General features: G+C 35.6%; 1 protein-coding gene and 1 long non-coding RNA gene across 3 annotated transcripts in view; one reads left to right on the plus strand and one right to left on the minus strand.

Moving 5' to 3' along the window:
* Positions 1-12,535, minus strand: part of PLEKHS1 (pleckstrin homology domain containing S1) — a 30,003-nt gene that overhangs the window by 12,623 nt on the left and 4,845 nt on the right. For both annotated transcript variants that reach the window (XM_074233646.1, XM_074233645.1), the window contains exons 2-9: positions 12,186-12,232; positions 9,417-9,505; positions 9,213-9,319; positions 7,662-7,796; positions 6,695-6,770; positions 5,419-5,526; positions 4,941-5,069; positions 1,190-1,408 (exon numbers count right to left, since the gene is read on the minus strand). In XM_074233646.1, the coding sequence (XP_074089747.1) occupies positions 1,190-1,408; positions 4,941-5,069; positions 5,419-5,526; positions 6,695-6,770; positions 7,662-7,796; positions 9,213-9,319; positions 9,417-9,505; positions 12,186-12,213 (891 nt within the window). In that variant the 5' untranslated portion in view covers positions 12,214-12,232. The remainder of the gene's footprint in view (positions 1-1,189; positions 1,409-4,940; positions 5,070-5,418; positions 5,527-6,694; positions 6,771-7,661; positions 7,797-9,212; positions 9,320-9,416; positions 9,506-12,185; positions 12,233-12,535) is intronic.
* Positions 1-12,535, plus strand: part of LOC141521270 (uncharacterized) — a 66,213-nt gene that overhangs the window by 7,087 nt on the left and 46,591 nt on the right. Inside the window, exon 2 of the long non-coding RNA XR_012477878.1 lies at positions 3,166-3,252. This is a non-coding gene — a long non-coding RNA (uncharacterized LOC141521270). The remainder of the gene's footprint in view (positions 1-3,165; positions 3,253-12,535) is intronic.

Raw genomic sequence — 12,535 nt, forward strand, 5'->3', positions numbered from 1 at the left:
AGATAGAATTTATAAAGCACTTTGTGTACCTTATCTCTTTTGAGTCTTATAACAATTCTTGGATAGAGGTAAGAAAAATATTACTCCATTACAAATGACGGGATTAAGGAAAGACATGGAACGAAGACAGAACTTTGAGAAAATCCACATGAGTTCATAAGAGGACAAAGAGCCAATGAAGGAGACAGGGTGGGACTTCAAAAACTAAAAGAGTATTATGTTTTTGTAGTCAAAGAAAGAAAAAAGAATCTAGTAAGAGGTGGTAGTTAACTTCACAGAAAGTTCAAGGAAAAGAATGATTGGGAAAATGTCATTGAATGTGGCCATTATTAAACTTAATGAAAACTTTTCTAGTAGAGAGTAGAATCTAAATTGTAAGTATTTGAACAGAAAGTGTATAGTGAGATAGTTGAGATATCAAATGGACTGTTTTTTTAAAAAACAAATTTAGCAGTGAAGAGAAAGAGAGATGGAATAGTAGTTAAATGGGGTAAAAGAAAAGAGTTTCTATTTAGAGGCTTTTTTTTAGATTTGGAGACACCAGAGCATTTTTTAGGTGGATGGAAAATAATAGCAAGAAAAGAAAAAAGACTGAAGATGCATCACAGAAAAGGCATGATTCCTGGAACAAGATTGTGGAAGAAGGGAAAGTGAATGAGATCGAGGCCAATATAGGAAGCCTTAGCTTGTCTTCTGCAATCATAGGGAAGGGGCAGAGAGAGGATGCTGCTACTCCAGAGATTGGACAACTGAGAGAGGATATGTGTAGATACATTTAATAGACTTAGTCTTTTCAGTGAAATTTCCCAATATCATGATTCAGATAGGTTCATTTTGTCTAATAATAGCTAAGAGCTAAATTTATAAAAGTACTTTATGATTACATAACCCTTTATAGACTTCACATATTTGCTTCTTATACAATCTTTCCATAAAAGTAGGACAAATACTATTATTCCCATTTTACCAAGGAGGGAACCGAGTGACTTGCTCAAGATCACAGAGCAAGGGAAGTGGCAAAGCAGGGTTAAAATCCAGATGTGGTTCTAACTCTATCCTAGACCCACTATACCAGACTAAACCCCATTAGATTCAAAACTTCTTAAAGGCTCTTTTCCCATTTCTCATGGAGTCGAATACAACGCTAGTCTTATTACTGACCCTCAGTAAAATTGATTGACAGTAGTACCTGGGTAAGAACACTTCGAGGACTAAGATAATAATTCTCCTCCATCTCTTCTTGATTCTCGGGAACTAAATCACTCATCAGGGAAGATTGGTTGAGTATTGAAGAATTCCCTTCTATTTGATGTTGCTCAAGAAGAAAGTCATGTTTCCTTTGGGACTTGGGAAAATAATCAAGTTTTTTCACTTTCACTGCATCTGATCGAGTGAGAGCAAATCTGTTCTAGAAAAGTCAAAACAAATTTATTTTTATCTCCATCAGAGAAGATTAAAAGATCTACTAAAGTAATATGCAGAATGCTTTGCCCCTTGCTTAAGAAACTTACCTTTCAACTGACCACATATAGTTTTATAAAAATAAGCTTTTTCATTCTATTTATGTTTTTCTCTAATAGCAGTTTCAGAATTTTAGGGTGTTAGAACTAAAATTGAACTGAGAGATTATTTATTTCAGTCTTTTCGATTTTTAGATGACAAAATTGAGGCACAGACTTACGCATCACATAAAAGATATGATAGACCATTGGCTGACTCTGAATCTAATGCTCGTCATTCTTCAGGCTTTGTTCTGCCATTGGGAACTGTCAGATTGGATGAGTATTTTCTTTGCTGATCTTTTTTTCTAAGTCACTAAAATCTACTGCTGAGCTGTCTCTTCTGGCATTCTTTCCTTCTATTAGACATTGCTGGAGTAATTACCTTGTTGACTATTTGCAGGGAACCTTTCTGTGTCCTACTGAACAAACCTTTTTTGTATTCTGCTTGTGGACATCTCTTGTTTCCATAGCAATGCAATTTCATAGCATTAATTATACCATAGTAGGAATGATGAACTTCAAAGTGGTGTAGATTGAAACAATGATTCCCTCTTTCTTCCCAAATTCCTCCTATTAGGGAATTGAACTAATCAGGACTATTATAGATGGCAGGTAAATGGAGGTTGACGCAGTTGAATATTTTCAAGAACAATGGTTCAAGACAGGGATTTTCAATAGGTCCTATATGTTCTCTAGAGAGCCCTTAAATGAAGAAGGTGGCAGTATTGAGGGTATTTAATGCATTCATTGCCCAAGCTGACCGTGGCACTGAACTGTGGACACAAGCTCTTCATAAAGAACAACATAAACATCTCATTTCTTCAAGAAAGTTTAAAATCACTGAGCCTAAGTACAAAGAACTCCATACAGTTTTATTAATTCTAGAAGAGAGGGAATCTTAGAAGTTAAAAGTTGGGGAGGAAGTCACACAAATACACTCTACATCAGTTCTCTCCCCATTTACTTGAATATCAGAGACAAGCTGTTTTGGCATATGCAATATATCTAATCCATATAAAAGACTAAGGATCTGGAGACCTACCAATTATACAAAATGAAATGTCACACTTCATTAGTGTGTGCTTGATGAATGGGGAGTCGGGGAGGGGGGAGGGGAGTTGGACTTCCAAGCAAAGAAAACAGTATTAGTTTGGAAAGATGCCTCCATAAGAAGCATCACTCACTCTGGTTATACTCAGAGCTGGCGAGTGAGAAAATCCAAGGAAACAGAGAGTTCAATTCTTTGAAAATAATAATAATAATAACAGTAACTATGATTTATTTAGCATTTTAAAACATGAAAAATGCTTTGCATGTTATATCAATTGATCTTTACAACTGTCCTGTGAGGTAGGTGCAATTAATATCTCTGTTTTACAAATGAGGAAATTTAGGCTGACAAGCTAAATGACTTTTTTTTTGCCAGGCAAATGGAGTTAAGTGGCTTGCCCAAGGCCGCATAGCTCGGTAATTATTAAGTGTCTGAGACCGGATTTGAACCCAGTTACTCCTGACTCCAAGGCCGGTGCTTTATCCACTACGCCACCTAGCCGCCCCTCAATGACTTTCTAAGAGCTAACCAACTAGTGCCTGAGATAGGATTCAGACTTAAGTCTCCAAGTCTCCATTCCAGGTCTGATGCTCTACCCTTTATTCTCTCTAGATGCATCATGGAAATTGTTCCAGCAAAATTGGTCTTGTTAGAAGTAAAGGTGAAGTTTGACACCTAGGAAGAATTGGACTGAGTAAGGTAAGAGAAGGGAATCAATCAGAAAAGTGACTGACACTATGAAATCTAGGCATTATCAAGGAATTGAGATGGTAATATTTTGTGTCGTTTTTAAAAAAGTGAATCTAAGCTCTGCAAATGAAAGTGAGGACCCAGACAAAATATAATCCAGATACCAAAGTATTAGACTTAAACAAACCATATTTAATATTAGAGGTTTCTCTTTATCTCTCTGTCTCATTCACTACTCCAATTTTCTAAAGGAAGAATTAGAACTTAACTAATTTCATTTCTGCCTAGAAATTGTCTTCTGTAACAATGTCCATCAATTGGGGAATGACTGAGCAAGCTGTGGTATATGAACGTAATGGAATACTACTCTGCAATAAGAAATGATGACTAGGGAGATTTCAAAAACCTGTAAAGACTTGTACTAACTGATGCAAAGTGAATTGAGCAGAGTGAGGAAAACAATGTATACAGTATCAGTGACATTGTGTGATGATCCACTTGGAATGTCTCAGATCTTCTCAGCAGTACAATGATCCAAGGCAAAATACAAAAGCCTCATGAAGAAAAATGCTATCCATATCAGATAAAGAACTAATGGACTCTGAATGTAGATTGAAGCATATTTTTCAATTTCTTTGTTCTTTCTCACTGTTATTTTTCCTTTTGATCTGTTTCTTCTTCTACAACTATGACTAAGATGCAAATATATTTTACATGTGGGTACATGTACAAACTACTATTTTTAGATGAGGAAGAGGAGGGAAAAGAAGGAGAAAAGTCTGGATGGATCTCAAAATTTTGTAAAAGTGAATGCAAAATTTTTCACAAATTGTAATTGGAGAAAAAAGAAATTTAAAAAACACTAACAAAGGAGAGAGGAAAAAAAGATATTGTACCAGCAACATTAGAAATGAGTTTGTGTTTGGATCTCCAGAACAAAAGAAAAAGGCTTTGAGGTCCCATGAAAACATTTAGGCTAACAATGTTGACTGTAGACAGTCTTTATTTAACCTAATAACAAAATCAAAGAACTCTCACTTGAGGCTTGAAACTGCCAGTACAATTTTCACGTATATATTGGTAGGCCTCTACCTTCATCAGGATTCTTTTTTACAATCCTCCAAGATTATAATACTCTAATGGGGGCCCCTCATGAGGAGAAAGGACTTTGGATTTCAAATAAGTCAAGCAGCCTTCCACTTTAGTGAGATCCATATTCTTAGAGACTGATACAGTTCTTGGACAAGGTTTCCCTAGTAGCAATCTAAATCACAGAAATCAGAGGAAGAACAGTCATCTAATCTATCCACTACATTATTTATTAATGCACAAAATGAGATCCAAACATGAGAAATTATTAGTTTAATGCTAGCAGTAGGGCAGATATAAATATTTCTTGACTGCCCAGTCTAATACCCTTTCTACAATGCCATGCCATATTTCAATTCTGAAGGGAGAAGTTTGGATCTTGATAGAATAAAGAATAAAGTTCTAAAATCTTAAAAGTGTAGACCAAGTTTAAGTGAAATTTTATTTAATTGGAGAATCATTTGTGTAATGGAGAGGATTTCAAGGAAAAGGGACAAAGTTCCAATTCTCTTACTGTAAGAAAAACAAAATCTATTTAAGTCTTAAGCATGTAAGAGTGGTCTAGTATCATCTAAGCAAAAAAAAATGTGAGAGAAATAACAAATTACCATGTCTGGGAAACTGTTTCTTGGAAGACTTGAGCAGGACTTGTCCTCTGGTGAATTAGGAGAACTAGAAGAATGACCAGGATAGGAAGCGCGTCTTTTGTCTTCTGGGAAATTTGTCTCCTGCATATTCTGAGGAAGAACAAAGTGAATAAAGATATTATCCCTCAGCTAACTTAAAACTTCTGAACAAGAAATGAACCTAGGATTGAACCTAGGATTGAATTTTTCTTAAACATCAATATGCTGGAACTTTTGTTCATCAGTCCTGATTGCTAGATCAAGTTAATCAAGGAATATCACTGGACTGAGAGCAGGAAGGCACTTTAGAAATGATCTAGTTCAAACTTATTTTATAGATAGGGAAACTGAGGCTTGGAGAGAGAAATGACTTCCAAGGTCAGACAGAAAATATGCTCAGGAGGTTGCTGTATTCAAATTTAAGCTCCCCTTTGATTAGATTAAATACTTATTTTCTTACATCATAGATTTCTGGAATGACTTGATAGATGTTCTGGTTTCCTTCAGAGTCAAGAGGTTGTACAACATTGGTCTTGTTTCTGACATCTAGATTTATAATATTTAGATTCTAGAAATATAAAAACAGCGTGAATATGAGAGAGAGCTGAAATACTCCCTTTAGATCTAACTGCAATGTTCATATCTTAAGGGACCTTAAAGAAAAATCAAAGGAAAAATATATTGTCATTTCTTTTTTTAAAACTGATTATAAATGAAAATTTGTGTGTGTGTATGTGTATGTAAATTCTTTTTTGGGTGGAATGCTAGTGCCCTGTAACTTCACTATAATGCTGTTCTTGAGTCCTTGGTACTTATGGGGACTGTGTCATAGGCAAGTGACATCAGTTTAATTCAATAAGTACATTAGGCACTTACTATATGATGAAGTATACGAAGACAAAAATTAAAATTCTTGCCCTCAAGGAGTTTAAATTCTACAGATTTAGATTACTGGAAGCATACTGACCTGGAGTCTGGAAGATCTATGTTCAAAATAGATCTCTCTGTCTCTGCTCTTAGACATTTATCAGTAGTATAGAGCTTGGAAAGTCATTCAATTATATGGTCTTTCTCCAAGAGGACAGAGACTATTTCATTTTGCCTCTTATCCTCATTTAATCCACTGTCTGCGAATAGCAAGCACTTAGTAAATAATTGTTGAATTGGGCTGCAAATCCTTTTGAAAAAATTCAGTCCCTGTCTTGGTACACTAATGGGAAATAACATAGATATCTTTATTTGGACTAGTAGAACCTGAGGGGCACATAGGAGATAGTAAAAAAAATCCAAGCTTTTGGGTATAGGCCAGTCAAGGTTCAATATATAAAGAACAGAAAAAAAAAGGACAAAAACCCCAGATTGGGACCAGATTGGGTCATTTCCCTGTCCTGTCAAGGGTAGATTTTTCTTTAAAAACATTAGTTAATGAAGATCCATATTAAGTGAATCAAAAAAGTTAATTCAATTGAAATGACTAAGTACAAATATAGAAAGCAAGAAAAGGTTTTTTGTTGTTTTGTCTCCCCTCCTCCCCAGTAATGTGTATAATCTAGTTGAATTGGCAAACGTGAAAGTATTTCTCCTTATCATCAGTGAAAAAAACACAGGGTCCTATACCTATAGAAGAAGAAAGAAGAAGGAGGAGGAGGAGGAGGAGGAGGAGGAGGAGGAGGAGGAGGAGGAGGAGGAGGATCAGGTTTAGAAGGCCTATTGCATTATTAGTAAATCAAAGTCACCTTTACATTCTGTTGGGTGACTTTCAGATCCAGGCAGGATGATGATATGAAGGACACCCACTCTTCAATTGTCTTCCTGTTGATGGAAATTAAAGTTTCAAAGGAGAACAATAGTAGATGGATTTCTTTTGAACCAGGACTCTGCTATTTTAATTTAGAAAAACCCATGGAACATTAACAGGGAAATTAGGTTCCATTCTTCAATAGGTACCTGGCCCCAGAATTCCCTTCATATTCATTTCCCCATCCCTTCCTTTTTAAAGATGAATGATGGTGGTGTTTCTCTGAGGAAAATGGGTATGAATGAGAAGGAAAGTCACAAATAATGCAAATAATATGTTTTAATATTTCTTTTAGACACTAATTTCTTTTCTGTTTTTGGGTATGTACTGAAGCTGCCTTTGCTTTTATATAAACTACCCAGATTGTGCCTCTCTTGAAGTGAGATCATGTTCCTGAAAAAGTTTGTTGAATTTCTGTAAATCGTATCTTATTTTCTATTTGCTTTCATGAAATCTTCAGAGAAATCTTATTTTCACTTTATCATGATCAAATTTGCTCATGATGCCTAATGCTTTAAAGTTCTCTCTGTTTCCACAGTTTTCTATTTCTTATCTTGTTTCCAACTTTTCTGTCAATTTACCAATAATCATAATCAATAAGTAACATATTCACTATGCTTGCTGAAAGAAGTGGTAGAATCTTCTGAGTTGAGAATTACTAAGGCTTAATTTATAGCTTTTTGTGAGTCCCTTTGTTGGAACACTAGGTTTTCTCAAAGCAATTCCATCAGAATTTCTTCATAAATGGCATGAAATTCAATTCAACAAACATTTTTAAAATATATATACTATAATATCTGGGTTTGTTGTCTGCTGTATTGGTCACAGATTAAGTAGTCCTTAAAAAGGAAGAGTAGAGAAATTATAGATGAGAAATCTTTTTTTTTTTTCCTTCTGCTACTCACCAGTCTTTGCCAATGAGAAAGTAATCTCTTTTAGGGGTTATAATGGACATCACTTCATCAGGTAGGCATTTAAACATCTTTTGGACTGATGCCATTTTTTCATGGTTACTGATGCCAACTTCTATACTGGAAATTCTGTGGAATGGTGATAATAGCAGGAATTTAGCTGGTGTCCTAAGATTTGCAAGCAACTCAAATGATCTCATTGGTCCTCAAGACCATAGTGTACAGTCGGTACCATAAATATTATCCCTAATTTACATATCATGAATTTGAGGCAGTGAAGTTTCTTGAGCAAAAGGCAACTAGTCTGAAGTAGTATCCTAATCTGTGTCTTCCTGACCCCTAAGATTATCCATAACTCCATGACAGATCCTATAAAACTGATGTAAACAAAAACCTGGAGAGAAAACTGGTTTGTAATTTTATGCAAGGAGTTAAAAAGTCTGAGATATCCATTGAATTCAAATGGAAATTAAAGTTTCTAATAGGATACCTTTGGCACTTCAGAAAATATTTTAATGATGACTTTGCTTTACTAATAATGCTATCATTCAGTCAGTTTCTGTTATGTCCAACTCTTTGTGATCTCGTTTGGGGTTTTCTTGGCACAGATACTGGAGTGATTAGGTTTGCCATTTCCAGCTGGGTTAAAGAGGGCTAAGCCGGCACACAGCTAGTGTCAGATCAGATTTGAACTCAGGAAAATGAGTCTTCTTCATTCTAAGCTTATCTCTCTAGCTGCCCAATGATTTAGCAGTCTTAAAAACAAACTTTGTTCTGGTTCAGACTAAGTGGTTAAAAATTTGTTAGGTTTATAATCTGGTGGTTGCATTAATATTTGGATTTGTTTCAGGCAAAACTGGTAAAAGTATTGAGATTTGGATTAGTTTCATTCTGACTCAGTTCAAGTTCCTGGGTTTCAATTAAGGAATCTTAAGCTTTTTCTTTGCTATCTCTTGAGCAGTTTGTTATGAGCAGTGATGATGCAGCCTAGTATGGTTTTTTAAAAGTTCGTTTTGGAAGGCAATGGACTTGCCCAAGGCCACACAGCTAGGTAATTATTAAATGTCTGAGGTCAGATTTGAACTCAGGGACTCCTGACTCCAGGGCTGGTGCTCTATCCACTACGCCACCTAGCCACCCCCAAGACCTAGTATGTTTTCTTAATGACTCACTTGAGCAACAAAGTTCTACATAGATAAAATGATCCATTTGCCTTCCTTTTGTGGCATATCCAAATATTATCTAGTCAGGATGAAACACACACATAGACACACACACACACACACACACACACAAATAATCTCTGACAATGAAAAAACATGGTTTCTGTTGGTGGAACACTTATTATATGGAGTTTTAACAACTAAACTATATGGTCTATGAGATTAAAAACCTTGTGTATTTTTTGCAAAGTGCTCAGTCTTAGCTATTTTCCAGTGTCAAGAGTCACCTTGGCATGACTCCCTAGATCAATTATTTAAATTCACTATTAATATGAATCCACTTTGATTTTCAGTATCTTAAGTTGATAAAACTTATTCTTACTGATCAACTTCAATGGAACCCCGGCAGTGATGGTCTTTAAAATACTGAAGACTGTAGCAATTTTCTTCATTTTTTGACAGGATGAAATACCGGTTTTTCCAGGATGCCTACAGAATAAAAAAGATTTTCTGCAAAATTTTGGGGGAACAGAGGCAAAAAATGCTTGGAAAGGCAATAGAGGAGTTGTAAAATTGAATACTATACCTGGGAGGAGAAAAACTGAGGAGGTGGTGATTTAATAAAGTGAGCTTGTTTGCAGACTTCATTTTCATAATAAAATGGCATTTGTTTGCCTGATAACAACAATAAAAAGTGAATAGAACTATTACTCAATTAGTTCCTAGTTAATTGATGAAAAGAACTTGTTCAGTTGAAAAGCATTACTGTTTAACTCATGAAAAATCTTCAAGGGACTCAGTTATGATGAGAAATACCTCCAAAGCCTCCCAGAAAACATCAACAGCAACAATAGCAAAATAACTACCAGGATCCACCCCTAAAAAATAAACTTACAATAACTCAAGGTAGAGAAAAGCCAGGTATGAGATTGGCAGTAATGGACTGGTATTATTCTGACTATGCTGAAGTCTCTTATTTGTTCTTTTTCCTTTGCAATTCTGACTCACTTTTGTTGGCTCCCCTGACTGGAACAAGGCTTTATTCTTGTTTCAGTTATATTATTAGCCACTGAAGCACAAGCTTAATCTGTTCTTCCTTGCCTACTGTCTTAAAAAAACCCCCACCAATATTAATACCCACCTTTCACTCCACCCCACCCTCCAAATAATCCAATCAAACTCAAACACCACCTGCCTTTTAAAATTGGAAAGCAGAATCTTTTCAAGTTTGAAATGAAAAGGAATTGATTTCTTTTGTACATGCAAGCTGTAGTTTTTGCCGGGTTTTGGGTTTTTTTGTTTTGTTGTTTTATTTTTCAATTTTAAAAAAATGATCTCTTCATTAAAGAATGGAATTCTCTTTTGTTAAATGAAGCCCCCAGGACATGGTAAACTTATTAAGATTCCCTTCCCCAATATCCAAGTTTGGGTTCCCATAGAAAAAAATTCAAAAAGGGTTTTCTCAACTGACAATTTTACTTACAAAAATGAGAGACTCTATAGTCAGTACCTCAGTTCCCATCATGGGTTTGGGCTACTTTGCAGGTATTTATGCCAAAGGGGAAAGTAACCACATTTCTGTCAATGAATAATTAATCCTCAATAAATTTATTAACTGACCTTCAGCAAGAAGGATTCTCTTGCAAATGCAGAGGGTTAAACCAAAATGAATAATAGTCTTCTCTAACAACTTCCTAATTGGTTTTCATCACTCCATTATTTCTTTCATTCTTCATATTACAGTCAGATTAATCTTCCTTAGGCACAGATATGATCACTTAATTTCTTTGTTCAAAATTCTCCCCACTGTCTACTGTATAAAGTCCAAATGCTTTTGATTGGCCTACAAAGTCCTATACAATATGGCGTTTTCCTCCTTTCCTCTCCATTCTCTCCACATATGCTCTGTTTCAGTTAACTTGGACTAGTGGCCAACACTTGTACATGTCTAACATCTGCCTTTGCTCAAACAGTTTCCCATGTTTGGAATCATCTTTATTTCCCTTACATGATGATCTCCACCTGTTGAAATCCCACCCATTCTTAAAGACCAAGCTTAAATGTCATAAGCATCAGGAAGTTTCTTTCTATTATTTCCCCTCTCTTAATTAGAAATTCTCTCTCTTATCACTTGGTTTATTGGAACTGTCTTGTACTCTCATTTGACTGAAGCTTTTATTACAGAGGTAGGAGCTGCCATCTGTGGCATTGCTCTGGGCACAGCATTTGTAAGACTATTAGGAGAATCAGTCAGTCCATAAATATTTATTAAGAAATTTAGGCACTGTTTTGACTGCTGGGGAAACAAAGAATGACAAAAGACAGCCTCTGTCCTTGGGGAATTTATAATCTAATGGGGAAGAAGACATGCAAATACAGGATAAATAGGAAATAATCAATAGAAGGAAGGCACTAGAATCAACAGGGAATGGGAAGAGCATCCTAGAGAAGATTTTTCTTATTGTTCAGTCATTCAATCCTGTCTGACTTTTCATGACCCCAGGAACCAGACTGTTCATGAGGTTTTCTTGGCAAAGATTCTGGCCTGGTTTGCTATTTCCTTCTCCAGGAGATTAAAGCAAACAGGAATCAAGTCATTTGTGGGGTCATATCATTAGTTTAGTGTTGGATTCTGGATTTGAACTCAAGGTCTTACTAATTTCCTTTTTTTCCCAGAGAAGAAGACTTTAACTTACTCCATACGCAACTTTTACTCTTTATTTGATATATGACTGAATCATACAGACATGATGAGTGTGGATGGCATAATCAGTGCCATACTCACACTGTAAACCTAGACACCCTAAACAAACCTTTAAAGCCCTTTATAGCTCTAGCAGGAGAAGCTGATGATTCTATATTGACAATAGGCAAGTTTGGGGGGTTAGGGATAGCATCAATTTAATGAAAGATTCCCTTGGTCTTTCCTTTGATTTATATGTTTAGAAAAGAAAATTACATCCCAGAAGCAGCTTATCTTATGTATTCTACAATCATCAAATGGGAAATAAATGACCCAAGAAATCTATTCTAGGAAGAAAATATAGGTCTAATTCAATTCAACAACTATCTATCAGATAACTACTGTATGCTAGACATCTTTGGTAAGCACTGGAAATACAAAAACAAAACAAAGAGTCCCTGTTCTCGAGGAGCTTACATTCTAACTGTCTACTTTAAGAAGGAAAGGAAATCAGTTTAATTTAGTGGCTGCTTCCCCCTAGAGAAGAATCTTCCACAAGAATGCTTCCTGATGGTAAAAACAAAGCTAGATTATCGCTAATTAAATTGATTAGAAGAGTTTAAGTTATATAAAAAATCTTTTTTTTTTTCTGAGATAGCATTAATTTGTTACCTGAGGAAGCTTGAAGTTTGGAAGCCATTTCAGATGCCTCCTTTCACCTGTCAAAAAAAAAAAAAGTCTGATTTATTTAGTCTCTGAACAATAAACATTTCATTACACTGATTAGCCAGATCGTAAATAATATGATGGTGTGATGGAGAGGTCAATGATCAACTATTACAGGAATGCTGAACAAAAAGGGCGTGAGTCCTGTCATGGGGACAATTGGGTTTCTTCTTTCTGCCCCAAGACAGATCAATAGCAACTGTAACCAGGAAACATCCAAGAAGTTGAACACTGATTGGTAAAAGGCAGTGGTTTTTTGCAGGTGTGCATGAGATTATTACCAGAGCCCTTCTTTG

This window comes from Macrotis lagotis, chromosome 4 (assembly GCF_037893015.1).
Source record: "Macrotis lagotis isolate mMagLag1 chromosome 4, bilby.v1.9.chrom.fasta, whole genome shotgun sequence".
NCBI classification, from domain to species: Eukaryota; Metazoa; Chordata; class Mammalia; order Peramelemorphia; family Peramelidae; genus Macrotis; species Macrotis lagotis.